The sequence below is a fragment of the Eulemur rufifrons genome, chromosome 1 (assembly GCF_041146395.1).
Source record: "Eulemur rufifrons isolate Redbay chromosome 1, OSU_ERuf_1, whole genome shotgun sequence".
NCBI classification, from domain to species: Eukaryota; Metazoa; Chordata; class Mammalia; order Primates; family Lemuridae; genus Eulemur; species Eulemur rufifrons.
In genome coordinates, this window is record NC_090983.1 from 31,292,775 (window position 1) to 31,319,292 (window position 26,518).

General features: G+C 40.1%; 1 protein-coding gene across 1 annotated transcript in view; it reads right to left on the reverse strand.

The window, feature by feature from the left end:
* Window positions 1-355: 355 nt before the first annotated feature.
* Window positions 356-26,518, reverse strand: part of CASP8 (caspase 8) — a 29,484-nt gene continuing 3,321 nt past the window's right edge. Inside the window, exons 3-10 of the mRNA XM_069485281.1 lie at window positions 16,285-16,622; window positions 11,613-11,718; window positions 10,366-10,504; window positions 10,205-10,249; window positions 9,080-9,144; window positions 7,146-7,287; window positions 2,362-2,863; window positions 356-840 (exon numbers count right to left, since the gene is read on the reverse strand). Coding sequence (XP_069341382.1) covers window positions 705-840; window positions 2,362-2,863; window positions 7,146-7,287; window positions 9,080-9,144; window positions 10,205-10,249; window positions 10,366-10,504; window positions 11,613-11,718; window positions 16,285-16,589 — 1,440 coding nt within the window. The 5' untranslated portion in view covers window positions 16,590-16,622 and the 3' untranslated portion in view covers window positions 356-704. The remainder of the gene's footprint in view (window positions 841-2,361; window positions 2,864-7,145; window positions 7,288-9,079; window positions 9,145-10,204; window positions 10,250-10,365; window positions 10,505-11,612; window positions 11,719-16,284; window positions 16,623-26,518) is intronic.

Consider the following 26,518-nt stretch of genomic DNA (forward strand, 5'->3'; position numbering starts at 1 on the left):
AGGGGGCGCTCCTCGGACCCGTTGCCAGACAGGAGCATGGAGTCAATGTTGTGAAATATCCTGATTTTTTAAAAGAAGGTATTCTGGATTTCGTGTGACAGCTCCCATTTTTTAAATGTTGACAACAAATTGTAAAAATACAACTATATGAGCCAGTAGTGGGAGGCTCAAGGGAAACATACCTGTGATGCAAACGTTTTCCACCTGTGAGACGCCATTGGCAAAAAACAAAAAGTAAACAAACACAAACACAATCAATCACAAAAAAATCTCCAAGGAAAAGTAAAATAAGATTATATTTTATTCTATTAAAATATTTTTGAAAAAAATTCTAAAAAATAATGCAGTTTTAAAGCTGGCTAAAGCTGTAGAATAAGCTGATCACAGGTAGAAAGAACAGTGCAAATGCATGAAAGGAAGAGTGCAACATTAGCATGAAGCAAATATGTTGTCTAATATGCAGCAATTTACATATTAGCAGCTAAAAGGAGAGCTTGGCAATAGATTATTAAAAAGCTTGCAAAATAATCATAATTTTAAAAGAATTAAATCAAATTTTTAATTTAAAAAATATTTACATAGTGTGAAAGTTAGCTTAAGGCATAAAAGTTAATATCATATTAACTTTAACCTAACGATTGTGCAAAATGCCATGAAAAAGAGCAGCAAGAAACAACTATAGTGTTATACAGGTAAACATAGTATCAATTAAGGGGAAAGAAGAGTTTTTTCCTCAGAGTGAAGGAAGGCTGTGGCATCTGTTTCCCCATGTGTTTCCTGTCATCCTTGTTGCTCACTTCATAGTTCACTTCAGTCAGGATGGTGAGAATATCGTCACCTCTGAAAAACATCACATAACACTGTGACCAGCCATGAGGGAAAAATAGCTGATGAGCTGACTCATCTGCTGTGCTCAGCGATAGTTCTGTCATTCTTTCTCTCAAAACATCAGCCATTTGAAATAATAAGTTGCTAAACCAAGACCTACCCCAGCTTTCCAGGTAAATGAGTTTTCCCAGAGCTTCATAACTTACCTTTGGTTTGTGCGGGATCTCTGCTGACCATTAGAAACCTCAGTGTCAGTGTTAGATTTGGTTTCTTTCCCTCCTGACCTGTGTGTATGTCACACTGCTCCACGTACTATGTTATTTGGCCCCACCAATCACCTCAACGTCCCCAGTACTTTCTGGTTCACATTGACTTTGCCTCTGTAGATTCGTCTTTGATGCAATCAAGGTTTGGGCAAGTGAAAGTTGAATGCCTTCTGCAGCTTCCCCCACTTTCTTCTCACCAAGGTCTCTTGGCAGTTTTGTCGGGCAACCTCTTCATCCACCTCAAGAGCTAGCAGCTAGCACCCAAAACCTGGCAGGACTCGTGGTTTGAGTTACAAAATGAAAACATAACACTGATGTTATGGTTCACTCTTTTATATACCATGGGAAATTCTCGCTCTTCATATGCTTAAAACATAATGAGATACAGGGCCGGAAGGAACCTGCAGAAGATTCCTTGCTATTCATATCTGTCAGTTGTGTGTGCATTTGGGTGAACTGTGACACATGAAACCATAATTTAACTAAAGGAAGCGGATGATATAATAAATGAGGGAAGGATATTTTCCCACATTTTGTGGCTTCAAAACAGGCCAAATTAGGGGAAATATTAATATAAAAACGTTCCTACTCTTTGCTACGTATCTCCCACAATGCACCGAGAGAGTTTGAGCTTGGTTAGCTATTATAGAACTTTTGGCCAGGTGTGGTGGTTCAAGCCTGTAATCCTAGCACTTTGGAAGGCTGAGGTGAGATGATCGCTTCAGCCCAGGAGTTTGAGGTTGCAGTGAGCTATGATGATGCCGCTGCACTCTAGCCCAGGCGACAAAGCGAGACCCTGTCTTAAAAAAGAAAAGGAACTTTCACAGAGTTGGAGGATGTTAAACATTGACGTGGGTTGCTGCCTTCTTGGAAGACTTCCAAAACTAGTTGAGTTGGCTCAGTCATGTTTATACCTAAAGAAAGAGCTGGACTATATGACTTTACAATCCTTTCCAGCTCTGTGATACCCTAATTGTATTTTGAGGTGCTTGAATAAAGAAAAAAGTATCTCAGTTTTTCCATCTACAAACTAAAACTGTTAACACTTGCCATTTTCCAACTGACCTGGGAAGCATAGCTACGTGATCCACAGCTAGACATTTACAGATGAATGGAAACCACTCCCCCGGACATTTCTCTGATCTGTCAATATTGACTCAACCATGACGCCCTTTCTAATGGGCTCTGAATATGGATATGCAGTAGTAGTGATGGGGAAGGGGCCACATGGTATAACACTGAGGAGAGGTGGGTAGGCAAGACTTACCGAGGACATCTTTCTCTCAGGCTCTGGCAAAGTGACTGGATATACCAGGTCCCCTCTGCAGGGTTTCGGTAGGAAACACAGTTGTTCACAGTAGCCATCCCCAGCAGAAAGTCAGCCTCATCTGGGATATATCTCTTTTGAAATGATACGTCCATTTCTAAATAGGCTTCCTTCTGCTCTGAGTCAGTCTCAACTGGTATACCTTTCTGGTAATTATCCCCTTGACAAGCCTGAATAAAAAAGACTTTGGGTTTTCCAGCAAGAGAGGGGCAGTTCGAACCAGTGAAATAAGATGTCAGCTCATAGATGGAGACCTCCTCTCCATCGGTGCCATAGACGATGCCCTTGTCTCCATGGGAGAGGATGCAGCAGATGAAGCAGTCTTTGTTACTGTGGTCCATGCTTTGGTAGACCCTCAGAACCTCATGGATTTCTTTTGCTGTAGAGTCTTCAAAATGTACTACCTCAAAATGAAGCTCATTAAAGGTCTTGCTTAAAGCATCTGAAAAGTGAAATAAAAAAAGTCAGTTATACCACAATAATTCCCAGACCACAGCCCTGAGCTGGAGAGAACGGTGGTCTTATCATTGATAGATGAGAATTTGAACCAGAGGCCCGGGGCGCTAGCTCATGCCTGTAATCCCAGCACTTCAGGAGGCGGGAGGATTACTTGAGGCCAGGAGTTCCAGAACAGCCTGGGCAACATATTGAGACCCTGTCTCCACAAAAAATAAAAAAAATTAGCCAGTCACAGTGGCATATGCCTGTAGTCCCAGCTACTAAGGAGGCTGAGGCAGGAGGATTGCTTGAGCCCAGGAGTTCAAGGCTGCAGTGAGCTATGATCCTGCCACTGTACTCCAGCCTGGGCAACACAGCAAGATCCTGTCTCAAAAAAAAAAAAAGATTGAACCAAAAATTAATGAACAAGACCCTTTATGTTATTATAATAGCTGGATTCTACAGGCTTCTAATATTTATTGGCATCAGCTGAAAACATTCCCAAACCCTGAGGCAAATGACGAAGGGGAGAGTATTGAGTGTTATTGAACTAGTTTACAAGATGGATAAGCTATGACTTAGGCTTACTATCAAACCAATTTAAAAGATGACTATATTACTTACATAATCAGAAAAAATATTTTTAATAAAAGATTGATATTTTATGCTGAACCTTCTCAAAGTTATTTCTATTTGTCAAAATAAAAGATATGAATTTAAAAAAACCTAAAAGACCTATTACAAAAACAGTATCCTCTATCTCTCCCTATTACCCAGTCAAGTTCCATGAAGGCCACAACTTTCAGCTTTTAAGTACTTTTTTTGTAATGAATTTGAGTACACTGGTATTTATTCATTTATAAATTTTAGACTTTTATATTGAGTTCTTATTGTGGAAAACAAGCATTTGGTGCTCTTACAAAATTACTTACAATTTTTGGTTGCATCCATCATAATATTTCTACTGTTAAGAGTATGTAAACATAAGTTCTTTAATTACGTTTCCTTTCTTATTAAACTTTTGTCTTTCCTGGAATTATGATAGTAACTGCAATACTTTTACATTTGCTTTATTTCCTATATGCCTAACATTTTTTTTCTCCAACTGCTCTAATAGATCTGGTCAAAGTTTTTCAACATTTCCAGGCTGCTTGTCTGACTCATTTTTATGTTTTCCTAGAGAACTTAGTCCTGGACTGTAAATAACATAGTCATCTTCTACATTGGTTTGATAGTAAGCCTAAATAATAGCTTACCCATCTTGTTAACTAGTTCAGAAGAGAAAACAGCCCAACAATAACACTCTCCCCTTTCTCATCTTGAACATTACATCCTTCTCCTCCAACCCCAACTGGCTGCTCCTTAAGCCTGGTTGAATTTTTCTTTTCCTGGCACATCTCTGTATCTCTTCCATAGTAGATCCCTTGGTTCCTCCACCTATGGCTTCCTCCTTGGTTTAATAGCTTGTTTTGCTGGAGTCTATCGGCTAGAGCATGAGGAGGAAATTTTTTGAGCCCATGCATGAGTCTCTATTTCTTCTTTTATAGTTTTTGATAGTTTTGCTAGATACAGAATTCTATTTCCAAAAGCATTTTTGCTTAGAATTTTGAAGGCATTTCTTTACTGTCTTTTCCAGTGTTGCTATTGAGAAATCCAATGACCTTTTGATTTCTGATATTTTATATATTTTACTTATTTATTTTTTTTTTAGAAGCTTCTGGAATGTGATATGTTTTGGTATGACTCTTTTTCAATTCATTAGGCCCCTTCAGTCTGGAGGTGACTATGTCATTCAATTTTTGGAAAGTTCCATTTCCCCCATTTTCTCTGTCCTCTCTTTCTGGAACTCTCACTGTCAAAGGTTGGATATCCTTGACTAATCTGTAAGTTTTCTTGTCCTTTGGCTTCTAGTTTGGATTTCTTTTGTCTTCTTGTCCTACTTTCTGAGACTTTATCTTCTACACTATTGAATTTTTCATTTTGTTGCTCATTTTTTAAATTTTCAAGGATTTTGTTCTTATTTGTTCCTTTTTCATAACATCCAGTTCTTTTATCAACCTCTTACTACCTCTCTAAGAATACTAAATATAGCCTTTTTAAAGATTGCTTTTTTCCTCAACATTATCTTTGTTTCATTCACATTCTGTTTCATTTTTTTCTTGTTTGTATTGCCTCTTTCTTTTCTATTAGAGGCTTTCTTCGTATGACTGATGATCTTTAGCTGTCCATTCATAAATTGACCAATTAGTCAATTAAAAAGTTGACTGACAGCTCTGTCTTCATGAGTGTGGTTTGTTCACTAGTGGACTTCATAACAGGGTGATTGGTTGGGGACCTGACCATTTCATTAGGAGACTCCCCCAGGTGTCATTATCTGTAGGTCTTTTATCTGGGGCTTTCAGCTTCTCAAGAGGAGAATCCACATCTACCAGTATTCTTGGAACCAAGTTGGGATAGATATATGACTTCACGCCACCAGTGGGTTGAATTTTCTTTAATCTTTCTGTCTTCAATAAGATGCTTCACTGCTTCCTTTGCTGGGCCTGGTATCCCCAAGTGTTGAGACTCTCTGATTCAATTTTATCAGAAAATAAACTTCCTGTTCCTTACTATGGTAGAATAGGGACAGTTCTTGGCTCTATGAGATAAGGGTATGGATCTGGGGGTTCACTGTGCCTTATATAGGCTTTCAAAGAATCTTCCTGTTTTCAACTCATTGCCTCACCTCCACTTTGTACTTCCAATTCCTAATTTTCTCCAGGATGCTGTGGGGTAAGTGAGTGTGCCTCTTTTCCGTGTTCCCTTATGTAATCACTTTGGTTGTAGCTTTCTCTGTTCTATTACGTCTATTACGTCCCCTTCTTTATTTCAACTCCCCAAAATTGTTTGAAACCTTTCATTAGCTGTCGTCTCCATTCCTGTGGTATAATTCCTGTATTATGTTTTGTAGTCCTTCTCTAGCATTTTGTCCCTGTTAGCACATCAGAGCTAAACATAAATCAGTCCAGAGACAGTCTAGCATTAGAAATAGAGAAAAATAACTGAGCTACAATGTATCCTGGTTGATTTGGAACAACTTTGGCAAGACTAATATGGTGCCTTGGTTCTGTGGAAAAATTCTGATTCCTTTGGAAGTATGATATGTTAATGAAAAATGGCTGAAAAGCAGGTCACAAGGCACTGCAGTAGAACAGGGGTTGGGGGAGAACGTCTCAGAAGAAATGACTCACAAAGCTGGGTCTCCTACTTTTACTCATTCAGCATGGAACATAAGAACAGGAACAGAAAAAGCAAGACATGCAAACTCAAATGGCAACCAGAGACCAGTCCATCATGGACCAGATATAAGAAAATGAATTGCCCAAAATAGAATCAAATGTTATTTAACTGAAATTTCTAAATATTTAATGAATAGAAATCAAAGGCCTGAAACTTGTTTCAATACCAAGTGCATGATGACAAATGATGTCGTCGATGACCTTAAGCTCTGTGGCTTTTTAAAACCTTAGAATAGATTTGCTTGAATAAACAAATCAAATGTTAACAGGAACCATTACAAAGTCCTGATAATTATAATCTATCTGTATCAATTTTCTAAACTTTACTCCATTTACAAAATAACTCAATAGCTGATGCTGTGAGTCATGAACACTATTTTCAAAAATACTTTGACCAAATCAAAATTATTATAAGAATATCTCAATGGTTGGGTTAGATGATTTTCATTATTATTTTTAGTTGAAGTCATTTTTTATATTCACACACCACAAGTTCTTTTTTCACTTAACTTGTAAGTTCTCAATCTTAGCTTAAATAGGCTGAGCAAAAGAATTTCTAAATAGATTAACATTTGAAAACGCTATTTCTGTTAAGAACCCACAATTTCTGCTGCACTCAATAGCCCAACTCATATAAATCCAGCCGCTATAAGAGTGTTGATACCAACACAATTTTTTTACCTAATGCACTCCACAGACACACTATTCATTTAGTTGAATTAAAAGCAAACCTTGTTGCTGGTTTTCATTATAAGTCTTTCAGTAAGATTTAATATTTTACTTTTATACATACATTGATTTTATTTAAAAAACCAATTTAAAATATAAAAAGCAGAAAGCTAACAAATACATAAGAATGTTCTTCACCTCCACAGGAAAATAGGTTTAAATCCACTTTCTTGAAACATGCGGCCCTTTGAGCATAGCTTTTGTTCTCTCCCTTTTGATTTAAAAAAAAAAAAAAACTATAAGAAATATTCCACTTCTCTCTTTTGGATTCTACTGTACCTTTATCCAAGTGGGTGCCATTCCTATCCCTAATTCTTTGAAGTTTGTCCACTGTCTTCCGTGCTGTGCTAAAATCATAGTTGTTGAAGATCAAACAGTATCCCCGAGGTTTGTTTTGCATTCTGTAAACTTTGTCAGATGTCTGGAAAACAAAAAGCCAACCCAGGAGCTAACTCTGCGGGTCAAAGACTTGAGATGGGAACACACAACTCCCCAGTAAGAGGTTAGGCCTAAGCCAGACCGGGAGGTGAGAGCACCGTCCATTGCGCCCCCCAACCCCCAAATTGGGGTCATTTCCCTGAAGAACTGGTTTCCACCCATTCTCCTCACACAGGATCCCTCAGACCTCTGCCCCATAGTTAGCTGTAAAGTCAGTGTCCCAAATTTGGGCCTCCTGACCACTCTGCACGTATGTTAATGTTGTCATCACGTTGTGTTATCATTATTTGTTCTCATTTCTGCTTCCCTTACCATACAGAAGACTCCTGGAGGCAGATAACATCCGTGCCAAGGACTAGGATGTACTAACTTGTGAGAGCTCAACCAAGAGTTCCTGATTGAGTGAATGTCTTTGGGCTATGACCTTGTGACTGTCTTGGCTATGTACTCAACTCGCCTGTGCACCTTGGCTAACAAGCTGAGGGCCTGCCCTTCACGCAGGACATGGTGTGGTCCCAGGATTTTTAAAGCTGATGGCATAACCCAGCTGTCAGGACCACAGCGGCTGGTGGGGAGCATGGGCTGGTGAGGCAGGTCTCGGCTACACTGTAGGTTATAGTATCCAGACTGTAGTACCTGACAGTACCAGTCCGAGGTGGCCCTGTGTCCTGCTTATTTCCTAGGGCTATTTCAGTGCTGAGATACTCAGCATGTAGCTAGAAGTCTGCGTAGCCCTTCGAGGGAGAGAGAAGGGCTCCAGGCTGGGAAGCCAAATTCCTGGCTCTGCTATTTCATAGCCTTAAGACTTTGGGCAAGTAACCTAGTATCTTAGTATGTTTACTAAGATATTAAGTATTTTATTAAGCATTAATACCTACTAAGTATATTAAGTATTTACTATTTACTATTACGTATGCTAAGTATTTGCCAAGTACATTAAGAGTATTTGCTAAGATACTGAGATACTAAAATTTACTAAGACATTAAAACTTAGTATCTTTAGCTATTCGAAAGGGACAATGCTTATAGAGTGTTATACTGCTTACAAAGCGCCACATTACTTTGCTTAATCCTTGACTTTCAGACTGAGAGAGGTCTGGTAATTGTCTCAGAAGCCCACACTAGTGAATGGTTTCTCTCAAACCTAATTCAGGTATTTGGGGGTTCCTCTGCTTTCTACCATGGGGGTAGGGGGTGGTGTGGAGTGAATGGGCTAATAAGTCAGAATGTATTTGGTGGATTGTTGAAGGTTACATAAATAGAAGTCATTATGTCTAGAAAGGAAATTTTTCTGCTGGCTCACTGAGATGAGAACATAGAGACAGCCAGATTATGAGGGTTTGCTACTTACACGTAACTACAAACAGGAAACATTTTTGAAATGTCAAGCTAAAAGAAACAGCTTTGCTTTTTCCAGTCCTGCTAGACTCTTCCCCAAAGTCCTCACCCACTGAGGCTGACACTGCTGCTAGATTAGGTAGGAGGCTTCTCACCCATCTCCCCTCCAGTACCTGGAATAACTGGTACTGTTCCAACACCTTTGTCTTTGGTCTTAAAATTAAAAATTTAATGCATGGGAAACTGGAGAGGTCACATTTTAGAAACTGTCAGTTTTTTAACTTGTCCTTTTGTGGGTTTTCTACAGTTCTCAAAATTTTTAAGAAGTTTCTGCCCTTATTGGTTCATCTGGCAGCTTAAAAAAAAAAAAAGCTAACAAATACAATAACTAGAATCTGCAATGCAAAGGGAAAGAGGATTTGGAGGTTTCCATGTACCTGTGAATTACTGTCTTGTTCTCTTGGAGAGTCTGATATTTCCAGCATTCTGAATGTCTCCTCCCCTATAAATAATGAAGACACACGTCTAGAATGAGACATAGCAGGAAAGGTACATTGGTAAAGAAATATGTAGCACCTAGGACAACATAAGGTCCCTTTATAAATGAAAATTTACAGACTGCCTTGAACATAATCTCCTTTCAGTCCACAGAGATTCTGCAGGCAAGGCAACTAACACTTCTGAAACACAAGATCAAATTGTCTCATCACCAAAGGGAAAAACATACCAAATAGTGCCTTAGTTCTATATTCCTCCACATGGGCAGGTTGAATTTTGTGGTATTTGTGAGATATTCATTAATTAAGCCACTAGCTCAGGAAGAGTTATTAATTTAGGAGTACCTTACTCCTTAAAATACTCTTAAAGTCTTGGGAATAGGGAAGGACTAGCTTCATGGACATTACTCAGACTTAACCTTTAAAAGAGGGAGATTCACAAAGAGCCAGGGTAAAAATATAACAAAAATATTAGCAATATTAATACTTATGGGGTGATGGCTTTCCTGGGCTGTTAAAAATCTCTCTGAATTTAAAATCATCTTCAGTGAGTATATATAATTTTTATGATCTGAAAGAATATTTGATTAATCAAAATTTTGAAGGTAATCCTTGACAGTTCCTTTTCCTGGTCCAGCCTAGTTTACCCAGGTAGAAAAAGAGAAAGAGGCAACTGAAAGGAGTGACTTAGTGTTGAAAGTGTTGAAAGAGGAAGTGACTTAACCAAGGAAGTTCTGAAAAATAATTTGAATCTAGCTACCTGGTGCATAATACAGGCAGCACATGTCAAGGGACAAAAATCTCACACAGAAAAAAGTCAAATATTTCTCACTACGAATTCTGCACCTATTTGAAACTTTGCAGCCTGTGCCTATTGACAACTCTTTCTACACCTTTCAATGTGTGGAGAAGGTGACTACGAGTCCCCACTGCCCCATCCTCCTGGTATTAGGAGAGCAGGTCCATCAAGATGTGGATGTGGCGGAAGGTTGTGGGGAGGAGGCACGAGGACAGCAGAGAGTAAATTCACTAAATAGGTCTGGAAAACTTATCTCCAAACAGTACCATTTGAAAATTCATCTGATGATCTTTCAAGGCTCAATCTTCTCTCTGAATTAAAACAGAACACCCCCCCCCAATATTTGATTAGAAACAATTGTGACATGGGAGGATCTGTCAATATCACAATACACGTGGCTGATTTGCAGCTGTCAGGTTGTTTCTACCTCTGCTTAATTCTTCATAATCATTGATTTTCTTCAGCAGGCTCTTGTTGATTTTGCCAAAGACTCTTTTCAGGGTGTCCAAGTTTCTTTCCCCTAGGATGACCCTCTTCTCCATTTCTACGAAAACATCAAGCAAGCTCTAGGAGGGAGAGAAAGTTGGAAGACTGGATTGAGCCATATTAGTTTTTAGATTAGATTTTTTTTTTACTTCTACTTCCTCCAAACCAAGGGTTTGAACTCACTTCCCAAGCAGACCCCCTGAGAGTTCATGCAGCCAGCAGACTACTAGTCAGGCGATTCTGTTGTCTGGCCCAGAAAGACAGAAGTGAGAGGATAGAGGGGAAGCCACATCTCATCTCCAAGCCCTGTGCTCAAACTGCCTCTGGATGCCTTTAGTGAGGATGCATGGCTGAGACACAGCAGCCGGGTCACCGTGGTGACGGCCTGGGGGTCTGCCTCACACCCCAGCAGTGCCTCTGGCACCCACTCCCCCTCCAGACCTGCATTCACATATACACACAGACAGACACACAACGCAGACACACACACACACACCACACACACATCATACATACAACACGCACACACAAACATGAAGGCATACATACAGACACGCATACCACATACCACACACACACAGACATGGAGAGACACACATATAACACGCGCATAGAGAGGCATACACAGAGACACATGCACTATACACACAGAAAGACACATCACTCAGAGACACACACACAGAGGCATAAATACAGACATACATACCACACACACACAGACACACAGAGATACACACACCACACACAAACAGAGATATACACCACACACAGAAAGAGACACATAAACACAGAGATACACACACAACACATATACACAACACACAGGCATATACAACACACAGAGACATGACACAGACACAGAAAGACACACACAGACAACACACACACACACACACACACACACACACACAGAGTTCTAGGTCTGTTTGTTTCAGGACTGCAAAAGTGGGGACAACGTCAGGCCCACCACTGCCCTTCCGGGCTCTGCTGGGTCCCACCCTGAGCTGTGGCTGCACCCCCCGCCTCCTCCTCCTGGCTCCTGGCCCTCCCTTGCCCCCAATAATTAATGTGAGAGGCACTTCACAGCATAAAGGAATCATATCCACAACACCCGGCCTGGCAACTTTCAGACATCCCCACTGGCTGACCACTCTCAGGACTAAATCTCGACAAGATGCCAGGTCTTACCATGTCATCTTCCAGTTTACATTTGGAGATGTCCTGGCTCAAAAAAAACTTAAAAGTTCTCAATTGTGCTTTAGATACATCTTCTGAAATCTGAAAAAGCATGACCCTGTGATGGGAAATGAAGACACTTTAGAAATGCTTTCCTAAATAATTTCCCATTTGATAAATGTAGTCACAGTGGACTTGACTCCAATGCCCCCTCCCCCTTCACAACAAAGCCAGTTAATGACAAGATTCCTGAGTTGAGTCCTTGGAGAGAGGCTGACACAGACGTCACGTGACTCATGCCCAACTATTACCAATTTATCATGCCCACCCTAACAATTTAAAGTTTCATTAATTTTGTCTTTCAGTTCATTTCAGTTCAATGAATCTTGTTTTTCCTTTGTCTTTCCCTATAAAATCAAGATCTTTTTTAATAGAAAAAAGCTTTGCCTTTTGGAAATTATGCTTTTCAAAATGCAAATTGGATCATCACACTCCTAATGAAAACTGGTCAGCCGTTACCTTCAGGAAGAAGGCGAAACATTTGGTTCTGGAATACAAAGACGCCAAACACATCCTCACCACGGCCCTTACAGACAACCACCACTACAGGGCCGGAAGCCCCAAACACACCCAGCCGCACTGCCCTCTTGCCCCTTCGTGCTGAACCCCCACAGCCCCATCCCCTTGTCTGCCTGCAGACGCCCACTCCCCACAGACAATCAGCCCAGGCATTGCCTGAGTGTCCCCAGGGCTGCATTCTCTCCACTGTGCCTGAATGTCACTGGAAGGATGCCACACATATTATAATTCTCTGTTTATGAAACTGTCCCATTTCCCTGATAGCTGGGTCTGTGTGCCCTATTTATTTATTTATTTTTTTAATTAATTCATTAATTTATTTTTTGAGGCAGGATCTTGCCCTAGTGCCCAGGCTAGAGTGCAGTGACAGGATCACAGCTCACTGCAGTCTTGAACTCCTGGGCTCAAGTGATCCTCCCTCAGTCTCCGTAGTAGCTGAGACTATACGTGCATGCCACCATGCCTGGCTAATTGTGTGTGTGTGTGTGTGCGTGTGTGTGTGTAGAGACAGTGTCTCACTACGTTGCTCAAGCTGGTCTCGAATTCTTGGGCTCAAGTGATCCTCCTGCCTCCACCTCCCAAAGTGCTGGGATTACAGGAATGAGCCACCACACCCAGGCCCTTTTTATTTTCAAAAACCCCGAGGGTTGTGAGGTACAGTGTTTAAAAGCAGGGGACCAAGACCTCTGGTGTTAGAACCTTGGTTATACCTCCTTTGAGCTGTGTGACTCTGGACATGTTACACATTTTTTTCCTCATCTGTATGTAGATGGAAGATAAATGTATTATCTATGTCACAGGATAGTGTCAAGCATTACATGAATAAGTTTATATAAAGTACTTAAACCAATCTTCTGCAACACACTAAGTGTTCAATGAGAGATAGGCATTATTATTTTCTAATCTATGCCTGGCATATTTAAACTCTTAGAATATGCTTGTTGATTAGATGAACAAAGAATATTTTATAAATCAGCAAACCTTTCAATAGTATGGTGAAAAGGAAAGTAAATTTAATACAAAAACATGTTAACTTCAAAATTAAATTAGAAAATTAAAATTCTGAAAATAAAAATAGTGTAGAAACTGAAATTGTCAGTATTATCATCTGCCTCATCTTTCTTCTCATGGAATCTCTACTCTAGAAATATTTCTTTAAAGCTTTTTCAGTCTGGCCAGATTGGAGCCAATCAAAACCTACCCTAACTCTTCTAACTTTATTACAAAGTAACTTGCCCTTTTACTTTTTTCATTATTCAAACTTGTAGGCTTTCTTGTGCCATCATTGTCTGATAATAAACCTGGATAGTTTATAAGATACTTATTTTATAGGTAGCAATTATAATTGGAACATGAAATTTCTAGTGTTTTCTTGCAATTTTAAAGTGGCCACACCAGTGTATTTTTTATCTTCTGGCTAATAGCCAACGATGGTGAACAAGCAGTAGGTCGTGATTGTGCTGACCTTTTAGTTGCCAAGCCAATATGTTAAAGAATTTAACAGACAGATCCTGCCCTTGTTAGGGGACTCTCAGCCCTCTGCCAGAAAGGTGCAGATCTCTGTCTGGCGTTGGTGGTTCGCCTCAGCCTGGCTCACATGGCAGAAGTGGAACCTTCAGAAGTCCAAGACAGCAGGCACAAGATGAAACCCCAAGCTTTCCTAGTTCTGGGGCTGTGGTTTTTTTTTTTTTTGAGACAGAGTCTCACTCTGTTGCCCAGGCTAGAGTGAGTGCCGTGGCGTCAGCCTAGCTCACAGCAACCTCAAACTCCTGAGCTTAAAGGATCCTCCTGTCTCAGCCTCCCTAGTAGCTGGGACTACAGGCATGCGCCACCATGCCCGGCTAATTTTTTCTATATATATTTTTAGCTGTCCATATAATTTCTTTCTATTTTTTTAGTAGAGATGGGGTCTCGCTCTTGCTCAGGCTGGTCTCGAACTCCTGAGCTCAAACGATCCGCCCACCTCGGCCTCCCAGAGTGCTAGGATTACAGGCATGAGCCACCACGCCCGGCCCCATGGGGCTGTGGTTTCTTAGGATTTACTGGGGCCTTAACAAATAAATTCCTTATAAAGACTTCACAATTCTAGTAAACCAAAGCTATCCAGTGTACGGGGTTGAATAGTGTCTTCCCCTCTCCCCCCAAATTCATGTCCACCCAGACCGTGAGAATATGACCTTATTTGGATATAGAATCTTTGCAGATAAGATCATGTTAAGATGAGGTTGGAATGGATTAGGGTGAGCCCCAGTCCAGTGACTGGTGTCCTTATGAGAGAGGGAAATGCAGCCAAACAAACACAGAGAAGAGAACCAGACGTAAATTGGAGTGGTGCGTCTACAAGGCAAGGAACACCAAGGATTGCCACAACCACCAGAAACTAGGAGAGAGGCATGATACAGACTCTTCCTTGGAGCCTCCAGAAAGGAATCAGCCCTGTTGATATCTTGATTTCTGACTTTGAGCCTCCAAAACTATGAAAGAATAAATTTCTGTACTTTTTAAAGCCATGCAGTTTGTAGTACTTTGTTATGGCAGCCCTAGGAAACTAGTGCACCCAGAATATCTCTTGTCATTTAAAATCAAAATGGTCAAGCCTCAAGTAAGGGAACACATGACAAGGAACATGCCAGAAGCTCAGGCCTCCGAGCATAAAAGGACTAGGGCGTTCATAGGCTGGACCATCAGAGGACAGCGGCTGTCAGCTGCCTTTCCTTCTCACATGCCACAGTTAGTTACAATGCAATGGGCCAGAGCTAACGCTTAAGTAGAAGTTTTCTGAAAGGAAAGCTGAAAAATACTTTGTCTGATAACAGGGGATGTTAAAAGAGAGAAGGTGACAATGAGTTTCTACGTTTTAATGTCTCATCACAGAATCAAACAGTGGTAACTGAGTGAGCTTGTTCTCTAACACAGCTCGTGTCACTCACTCTCCCGAGGGTGGGAGAAGCTGAGTGTCAGGGTGACCCAGGGCATGCTGCCCTCCTGTGGGCGCTCAGGATCGTGGCACAGCCAGGCTCTCGGGAGCTGAGCAGTGTCTGCAGGGCCAGGCCTTGCAGCACACATACGCCTCATTGGAGAACTTTGTCATTTGAGTCTTTAAGTGTGAAAGAGAAGCCTTACGCCCCACTGAACGTTTCCGCAGGCATCCCCAAGCAGGTGCGAAGCAGTGACGTTTTACCCGTTTTACCCGTGAACAGGCAAAGTGGGCAGCAGCAAGGCAGGGGCACCAGATACCAGAGAGAAAGAGAGAAGCATTAGAACACTTAGAAAAACTATTTTAATTTCATCACATCTTAAGTTTCACTTTGAAAACTAAATTTTTGTTTTATGGTTTTAGCATTTTTTCCCCGAATTATACATAAGCCCCCTCAATTTCTTAATCTGGCCATGGTGGAACATCTTCCCAGAATCTCTCCAGTGACACTTCATGGCCAAACCCCGAGAGGGAAATCCAAGTTCCCCACAGCATAGCAGAAACACTGTGCTAGTCCAGAGCTCAGCAAATTGTTACAAAGTAGACTATGCAGACACCAAGATACTGTAACTACCTGGCCTGGTGGAAGTGCCTCAGCACTGTCTTGCCTGGAGACAGAGGGCCCTGACTGCTCTGCCGCTGCTTTGGCTGTCCTGTAGCGCCTTTAGCTAATTATAATACTAAAATCCCCCCCTAGTGGAAAATTATATCATTAACATAACATGGGTTGCATGACAGCTTATGATAGCACTATGCCGGAGAGATTTGTTTCACCCTGGGAACAAGCAAAGATACAATCTAAAAACTTTGCATCTCTCACTGGGAAGAGATTTAAAGCAACACCACAGGGTGGGCGGCTGCGAATTTTGCTAGCAAGAGGCTCCTGCGGAAGAAATTCCTGTGCCACCGAGGTGCAAGTGCCCTAATAAGTAACCTCTAATAAACTTATTTAACACCCCAAGCTGGACTTGTTGGAGTCATTCTTCAGTCTCTCGCTTTCAGTTTGGGGGGTGGATTTTCTATACTGTCCCGGGATTGTCCCAAAACAAGTCCCAATCAGCCCCGTCCAAAAAGATCATCCATTCCACCCACACCTCCCAGCCCCCACACTGTGGAGTTCCTACCCACCTGTAGGCAGAAATTTGAGCCCTGCCAGGGGTCTGAAGCTCTCTCTCCATCTCCTCCCTGCCAGTACCCAGGTAAGTAAGCAGGAGATCCAGTCGGTTAATACGGAAGAGCAGCTCCTTCAGGAAGGACAGGTTGCTTTCCTCCAACATTCTCTTTTCCTGGAGTCTCTCAAATAACATCAAGGCATCCTTGATGGGTTCCTGCTTCCTTTGTGGGATGTGGTCCAGGCTCAGGAACTTAAGGGAGGCTAGCTCTTCACTGTCTATTTCTTCCCCAATACTGTAGAGACAACTGCTGAAATCCATCCTTGTCGAGAGGTAGTAGAATGTAGTGGTAGCCTAGGTTAAAATGTAATGTTACGTTCAGATGAGGAAGAAAAGTACCACATACTGGTTTGTCCTTTCATCAAATGCCGCTGCATCTACTATATGCCAGACGTTGTGCTGTGGATATAGGGAAGGGAATAAAAAACCACACAGGACAAGTTCCTGCTTACTATTTGGGAAGGCAGGCGAACAAACGAGTCAGTGGTCACAGAGCAGTGACCAGGGTGCAGTAGGAGTGTAGAGGGAGGAGCCCTAACTCAGCCTGAGAGAAGGGCTTCCTGTAGAGAAGGGACCTTCGGGGAGGAAGCGAGAAAGCACAGTTCTGGCAGGAAACAATTAATGCAAAAGGTAGAGGCAGAACTTCCAAGTCAATTCAGGCGGGCTCAAGAAGCTCCATAAAGTATCCACAAAGGGGCTGGGTTAGAGAGTGATGGGACAAAGGAGTGGAGCAGTAGCCAGGAACCACGTCACAGAGGGCCTCACACTGTGGGGCAGGGGGCTTAGGCTTTGTCCTGGAGGGGGTGGGGAACTAAGAAGGGATTGTAAAACTGGGAATGACATCACTGGATTTGGGAGTAACACCTAAAGCTTGGAGGACAGATTAGAAGACTTGGGGGCAGGGGACCTACTAGGAGGAGGCATTTAGGCAGGGGAGGACAGGAGTGATGGGGTCTGGTTGAAACAGGAGGACATGGAGCAGCGCTGTCCCCAAAGGGCCCAAGGACCAGCCCCCATAGCTGCTCAGGAACCCAAGCCTGGAAACTGAACCAGTCAACCCTGACAGCCCTTTTAACTGTAACAGTCTCTAAATCAGGCGATGTGGCATTTTCACACGTACGCATGTTTTTAAAGGAGAGGGCAGTGCTTAAGGAAATCCAGGCAGTCTCCATGCCAGGAGCGCGATCCAAGACTTCTCCTTAAATCCCAAGTCTCCACTCCCTTGATGGATATCTCCCCCACCCTTCCTGCTCTGACCGGCCTGTCCGCGCAGTGAAAGGAGCCCTGGGAGCAGCGTCTGTGCTGGAGTCTCCCTAAGAACCATACTGGGACATGGCCCCTAATGCAGGCTACAGTGTCACCGTCCCAGGAGGGTGGCAGTGCAGTGGTTAAGAGCACAGGCTTAACCTTTGATCAAACCTAGCTGTGACACCAGTGCTGGGGTGGGCAGGTCACTTTCTCAAAGCGTTAGTTTCCTCCTCTGTCAAATGGAGATCAGAAAAACACCCATCTCCTAAAGTTGTCGTGAATAGTGAGATAACGCGTTTAGAATGCATTTAGAGTAATGCCCAGCAACTAAAGAATGCCAAATAAATGTTAGCCTAAAAGAAGGAAAAAGCTCCAGTACGTGGGGCCCTGACCCTCGGATCACAGGACCCTGAGCACTTCTCTCACTCTCCCAGTTTTCCCATCTCCTCAATTGAAATGTGAAAATTCTGTCAGACAGACGCAGTGATTCTCCAAATCTTCGAAGTGGAAGAACCTGTTGAAGCCTTACTGAGACGCTCCCGTTCCTGCTCCCGTTCCATAAGCGGTGACCCTGGACGGCTACCATGTGAGAACCGAAACTAGAAAACCTTTCCGTTCCATGCTGCTCCATCGCTTCTACCATTCTACAGACTCTGTACCCTTGGGTACCACCTTACCCTTGAATAACCTTAACCTGTGTGGACCTGTTTCCTCCCTGGGACAAGGCAGAGGGGTTCCCGCACCTTTAAGCCTGCTGCATTTGCTAACATTCATGGATGAAAACACAAACCCTGACCCTAACACTTAGAGGTAGTGATCAAGTGAACCACAACCCATGCACTTTCTACAGCTGATGCTAAAATAAAAAGATTTTTGATTCAGACATTAGACTAAGTTTTCATAGTTTTTAAAAGTGGTCCAAAAGACTTTGAAAACTGTTAGCTTTCCCTTTCAAAAACACCTCCCCCCATTATTATAGCAGTGGTTTTGTTTGTGAAAATTGAGAATACATAAATTATAATATGGTCACATTATCATATACCACATACACACATATACACACACACACAAAGATACTTTGATGTAAAAAAAATGCTGCATATGCAGGTGTGTGTACCTGTTGCTTTTTCCCCCCACTTAATATTTATGATGAACATTTACCCTCTACCACTAAATATTCTTCTACGGAACATTTTTAATGTTTTTTGATTTTCGGCAAGTGGACATATCAAAGTTTATTGTAAGCAATTTTCTATCTCTTTACTGTTAAAAATAATGTTGCATTGAGAGGCATTTTCATTTATCTTGCTCATATCTTGGATTATTTCCTTGGAATAAATTGTTAGAATTATGAGGTTTTAAAACCTCCTTCCTCCCTTTTGCTTTAGAGCTTACATCATTGTTCAGGCAAGCTTTCTTGATTTAGGAAACTGACAGGGACAACGACTCAGAAGGATACACATTGCATCAGGTTCACGAAGTCTGGAAAGCCTAAATCTTTCGCTGCAAAAGCGGTCAATTATTATAAAAATACTTTTATTTAAGAAAGATATTTTAAATACGTGGCCAGCACCTAAGAGCCTATGTTCAAAATACAACAAACAAAAACTGCTGGGCATGCAAGGGAACAAACTGGTAAGCCTATTCCTTGATATACACACTGTGGAAATGCACATGTGCGCCACAGGGCACGTACGTGGAGTCTCACCACCTCGTTACGCATAACCCTGATTAACTAGACACAACTCAAATGTCCTAAAAGAAAGGAATATCTAGACAATCTAAAGTACAGGCATAATGCAGAATAGTATGTGGCAGTTCAGAATAATGCGCTCCACCTTCCAAAGTGTAAATGGATAGCTATCCAAGATATGTTGGGAAGAGTGAAAAAAAGCAAGTTGCAATATAACAAAAAAATCATACCATCTATTTTTTAAAAAACACTCAAAGCAATACAATAGATTTTCAGAGACTATAGACAGATATGAAAAAGCAGGAAATAAAAGGTAAGGAGGTTCTGGAAGGAGACACATCAAACTCGTGATGTTGTTCCACCCTGCGGAAGGGAGAAAAAAACCAGGACGCGGGGGTGAAGGAGTGAGGAAAAGGGATTTGCCATTTTCTATAATATGTTAAGTGAACATCTGCAGCTATGATCTGTGTAAATGAAATTACTGTTCAAATACCAGCTTGGGTGTGTTCTTGGCAGGAAATGAGACTGTGGGGGTCGGCCAGGGAGGGTGGTGCGGTTCTTGGCCTTCCAGGTAAGGAGGCGGCTTGCAGGGGAGGAGCACCATCACACTTGTGCTCTTAAAAGAAAACAAAACATTAAAACCTAAACTTTAAAAAGAGCATAGAACTGGAAACTTATTTTTCTAAAAAATAGAAACTTTCACACATTTCTCTTAGAAACTAAAAATCTAAGAGATTAAATATAAGGAAGACTAAATATAGAGGATCTGAGTAGCACAATTGACAAACTCAAACAGGCATGTACTGTCCGTAGAAAATTTACCTCCTTTTCAAACATATGCAAACAAAAATTGACTACAATGAAAATCTTAATAGATTTCCAAAAAGCAGAAATAATACAATTCATATTCTCTGACTGCCGTGCAATGGCATTAGAAGTTACTAATGAAAAATGGCCAAATCAAATACACTACAAAAAAGATTAACCACACTGAGGTGGCTTTTTCAACACATGGTGTTAGAATAATTGGGCAGACTTCTTAGAACAAACTGAAATGGATACAAAACTCCTTACATCAAAATAAACTGCAGAAGAATCAAAGATCTAAACCTTAAAATTAAAGTACTAAGAAAAGAAACATTGAATTTTTAAAAATCATCTTGCAGTGGTGAAGAACCTTTCTAAGTATAACAGAAAACCTCAAAGCCATTAAAGAAAAGATTGACAGATTTCTTTATATAATAACTAAAATATCCTGCAAAAATAACCCAAACAAAATTTTAAAAATAAATAAATTTTGCACTGGGGAAAAAATAGCAACATATATGATTTTAAAAAGGAGGTGCTAATCTTCTTAAAATAGAGTTCCTATAAGTCAGTTAGGAAAAAAAAGAGAGAGAGAGAGAGAGAGAGAGACATCAGGCACAGTGACTCACGGTGACTCACACCTGTAATCCCAGCTACTTGGGAGGCTGAGGCAGGAGGATTGCTTGAGCCCAGGAGTTTGAGTCTGCAGTGAGCTATGATGATGCCACGGCACTCTAGCCTGGGCAACAGAGCAAAACTCTGTCTCAAAAAAGAAAGAAAGGAAAGAAAGCAGTAACTCAATGCATAAATAAATAGGTGGAGATCACAAGCAAACAGTTCAGAGAAAAGTAAGTCCCAGCAGCTTTCTATTTTAAGACCAATGGCTTTTTTTCTTTCTTTTTTTTTTTTTTCAGCAGAGTCTTGCTCTGTCACCCTGGCTAGAGTGCTGTGGCGTCAGCCTAGCTTGCAGCAACCTCAAACTCCTGGGCTCAAGCAATCCTATTGCCTCAGCCTCCCGTGCAGCTGGGACTACAGGCATGTGCCACCATGCCCGGCTAATTTTTTCTATATATATTTTTAGCTGTCCATACAATTTCTTTCTATTTTTAGTAGAGACGGGGTCTCGCTGTTGCTCAGGCTGGTCTCCAACTCCTGAGCTCAAATGATCCACTCCCCTCGGCCTCCCATAGTGCTAGGATTACAGGTGTGAGCTACCGAGCCCGGCCAAGACCAATGGCTTTTAAACATTTGAAAAGATGTTCAACCTCATTTACAATAAGAAAAAAACAAATTGAAAGGCCATTTTCAACTACCATATCGGCAAAATACGAAAATCACAACACACAGTGTTGTGAGACAGTCGAAATAAAAACAAGGAGGTGAGAGCCAGGCGCAGTGGCATGGGCCTGTAGTCCCAGCTGCTCAGGGGTATCGCTTGAACCCAGGAGTTAGAAGCTGCAATGCACTACGATCACACCTGTGAGTAGCCACTGCACTCCAGCTTGGGTAACATAGCGAGACCCCATCCCTAAAAAACAAAACAAACAAGTAGGTGGGTAATTTAGTCATCTCTATCAAAATATAAAATGCTCCTACACTTTGGCCCCACAATTTAACTTTAACTTCCAAGAGTTTTTCCTACATTCAGTTAAACGTTAAGTGTACTCAAAAATATATACAAGGCTAATAATCATGGTAGCATAGCTTGAAATAACAAAACAGCAGAAACAACTATTGACCAGTATAAGAAGAGTTGGGTAAGCTACAGATCATATTTGCTGGGACTCTATTCAGCTATTAGAATGGGAGAGCAATGTGGTTGACTATGTGTGATCTACATAATGTATCGATTAGTGCATGGATCTGTGTATTCACAGAAGAGCTCTGACAAAAAGCACACAGGAAGCTGCTTGGGTAATATCTAAGGAGAGAGGAACCACAGAGCTGACCATGGGTGTGGGGAGGCCTGAGGGGGAGGTGACAGTGAGATCTGCTGTTTCCATACCCTTTTGCATGGTTCATAGTTTGAATTTTTACCATGTGCATGTGGTTCTTTACTTATTCTAAATGTACCTGTGTCTAAAATAAAATCTTTATTTAAAGACCCATTTTCAATCATATCCTGGAAAAGATCTAAACCAGGTTCTGCCCTGTTAAGTGTCATTAGGTCAATTGTCTTTAAAGTTTTAAATCAGTCCTAATCTCTGTTAAAATCTCATTTTACAGAATAAAATCAACCAAGAAATCAAATGAAAGCAGAACCTCCTTTTTCCTCCCACAATTATTTTTTTCTGAGGATAACAATGCATTAGAAAATACAGAAAAGATAAAAAGGAAAGTAAAAATTACATATAATTCCACCATCCAAAGATATATACCTAATAATATTTCACTGCCTTTCCTACAAAATATTTTATGCATATTCAGAGGATATTATTAACATCAGTGAGGCTTGTAGGTTGTACTGGGGTAGAGAAAGAGGGAAAATTAGAATTCAAACCACTGTATCTTAGATATTTGTTTAAAAAAACTTAATCCTGACTTGTAGCAGTCAGTGCTTTTATTCAGTGAAAATTATTTGGTAGGAAATTTTGGGGAGATCTGATTTTCTTATCAAAGTTTTGTAAATAGTTCTTATTTCTATATTTGAATCAGTGAAAGGCCTCAAGTTTATATGTACAGATATAACTGCTCTTAGTCATGAAATTGTTGGGGCCTCTACTTTTTGTCACTAATAACCTATATTCCAGTGCCTATGTTTCTTCATCTTGTTAAGGAATGTTTTGAGATTAATGTGCTTAATAGTCCTACATGGCTGGCTTTAAACATTGGGATAAAATTAATTTTCAGTAGCATAGTTTAATGTGTTAAATAAGATAGCATTTTATGTTAGAAATGTCAGAACACTGGTATTCTACTACCTGTGCAATATATATCTTTTAAAAAGCAAATCTGAGTATACATATAATCAGGGGACTATCATAAATATAAGCATCTCTCTAAAGAATCCTTAGTTTCAGGTGTTGAATTATAGACAAGTTCAAGCAAGTGACGTTTTTGCAGTTCAGTCTTAAACATTTCTTTTAAGAAAACAGTCTTGAATTTCACACGCTGCTATTTCCATATTTTGCTATTTTACAGTACCGTTTTATTTTGAATTCATACATATCACCATTTCTCCTTTTCATTTTCTAAGATGACTTCTTGTCTGAGACAGAAAAAGAGAAAGGTAAATTTCCTACTACAGTGGTGGGGTCCAGCGTTTAAGATACATTATTTTATCCTAGAACTACATATTATAAGTTTAAAAATCCATATGCATAAAGAATGCATATTGTTGAGAATGCACTCAACTTTTTTTTCAACTCAAAAGTTGAGAATGCACTCAAATTTTTTTACATAAGCTAACATTTTTTAAAAGTTATATTTAGATTTTTTCTCTTTTGCAGCTACTTTTGAAAATGATAGAATTAAAAAGTTTTAAGTAGTTATCATTTCTTCTGCTGATATGTCTATTAAAATGGCTCTTTTGAAAATTCCTTTTTTATGAACACACCTAAGAAATCTTATGTAGACACTTTGCAATATTCAAGAGGCTGATACTGTTTTCTTTGATACAGCTTCCACACTGCGTGTTCATTTTAGCATATTTTGTTATTGGCAATTTGATATATTTCATGTTGATAAAATATTAGCTTGATTTTGGGACATTTTATAGAACTATCCTTATTCAGTAGCATAGGAAATGTTCTTGTAATTGTCAGGGTGTCCTAATATTTATCTCAATTCTTCTATAAATCTATGGAAATTATTTAATTATTTTAAAACTTACACTTTTGTAAATATGTTACTTCTGAGTTGTCAAAAAATTATTTTGAATACCTTAATATTTGCTGTATTTTTTTCTGTATACATAACATGTCTTCTTTCAAAATGGGACCATATATATATATATAAATATGTGCCTCCCAAAGTTTACTGTTATGTCTGCTACCTTTATATGCCAAACTGGTTGAACATTGTAATGACTTGAAATAAACTGCTCAAAGTTCTTTTAAAATTTATGTGTATATATTTTCCTTATATTTGAAGACAGCACATTTCTGTACTATTAATTGATTTTTTTCACTGATAAATATATCTTGTGTTGTAAGTACATCTTGATGTCTTTATTTTTTCTTCCACAGTATGGGTTTTAATATCTGTGAGGTATTTAATCGTAGGGCCATAATTTACATAACCAGTCCCAGATTACATTCAGTATGAATTTAAAATGCAAATCTGTAAGTACGCCTCTGATTATTTTCTTAGAATGATTTCCTAAAAGTAGTATTATTGAGTCAAAAGAAATAAACTTTTTTCAGGCTCTTATTACATAATAGCATTTTTGGACGGGATACAGTAACAAACAATACAATGCAAGCTAGGATGACGTGAGTTTGGATGTAATGTGATTGGTGCTCAGCTCCTGTCCTCCGTGGCCATCTTATCTCCCTCATTTTGTTACCTTTGCTGTAACGTGACACAATGCTTTTTAAGTGGTTTTCCCACCAAATCACAAGTGACACTTAGAAGGGAAAATGCTGATGTGGTTTCTTTTCTGGCCCAGATTTTCCAGGACACACTATCTATGATAGTCAGTTTTTTTTTGCTTTCTGGTTTTTGTTTAGGTACCATTTCTTTAGTCATAGTACCCAAGAAGCAATCACTTGCACAAGATTTATGACAGCATTAACAACGGGCATCCAGCACCGTAAGAACAGAGACCTAGCTGTATTTCTTATTTTATGGGCCCTAGATTCTCTGCACAAGTTTGTGGGCTAGAAACTTTGTTAAGCTAATATTTTTATTAATCAGATAACATTTTTTGCTGTATTTTTTTGTTCCTAAGGAAAGTAAAAGCAACACTGGTTCCATAGAGAAAGTGCAGAAAAGTATAAAAAGAAAATTCAAAATTACTTGAAAACTTGCCATTTGGAATTCATTCTTTGGTCGTATTTTGTGGCTTTTTCCCAATTTTATTCACATATATTATGTAAAATATATATAAAACAAATTTGAATATTTTGCCACATAAAACATATATTTTATATAATATCTGGTAAGTAAAAACTTGATATAAATATATTTGTATTGTATAAGTATATTTAATATTTCATATAACATATTTATGCCCCAAAGTATTTAGATATAAATAAATGTTTATATGATGAAATATAAATGTTTATTACCTATATATCTATATAAACATAAAAATATTTTCTCTTATCTCATTTTACTGCCTCTGAAGAAATTGCTATGATCATCCCCATTTATTACTATGAAAAATCACAGCTTAGAAATAAGCTACTAGGAGAAAGTCAGGCCCCAATTTAGGCATCTCGCTTAAGGGCTTCAATAACAGACCCTGTAAAGATGTAGATTTTATTCTACTTGCAGTTGAAAGGCAGTGAAATAATTTAATGAAAAAAGACCTAAAATTATTATATAACATGTTTAGAGATTAAAATTTTTAAAAGAGAAAAACAAAACAAAACAGCAAAACCACAGAAAACAGGAGTTTTTAACAAATCCACTAAAGTAGAGCGAGGGTCAGAGTCTTACAAAGGAAGTGCTAGAGTCCCAGAGTCCCATTCTACCACTGTCTCATGTGCCACAAATTCACTGCAAATAAATTCCATCTAATCACAAGCAACCTTTCTAGCAATATTCCAGCAGCATCCTCACTCCTTCAGTGACGTGGATAAGCACCCCAAAAGCGGGAGGGAGAACAAAACTTGCATTAACCTTCTGAGACAAAAATCTGCATCCCATCCAAAGCTCAAGAGTACCTGAAAGCCACTCACTCTAAGGCCCAAACCCCTAACCTATTGGTCCCCAGCCAGGGACTGGCTTCATGGAAGACAGTTTTTCCACGGGCCAGGGAAGCCTGTGGGGCGATGCGAGGCCCGTTTCCTAGCAGGCCACAGACCCGCACCAGGCCGCGGCCTGGTGGTTGGGGACTCCAGCACTCCCTAACTGATAGATTTACACTCCCTCCCATGCAGGCTGGCTGCCCCAGACTGGGCTCCCCCGAACCTGGCAGATGTCCCCTCTGCACACAAACACCGTCCACAGCAAGACCCTGCAGCCAAGGTGTTCAAACAACCCAGTAAAATCGTTCAGACCTCAACAAAACATATAACCCCATAATTTTCAAACAGAATGAAATTCATAACTTCACCTGTAAATGCTTAATCCCATGAGTAGAAGTCCCTGATTTTGTCTATTTATGCGTCACATTGTATTATTCTTTGGACTGTTCTATATCTTCTTAATTTCTCGAAAAAATAAATAATTGAATTCCTAGCACTATGTGGGTGCGAGTATGTGTGTACATGTGTGTGTTTATGCCAGCGGATGAGCATGTTGGTGGGTGTGTGTGTTGGTGTGGGGATAGCTG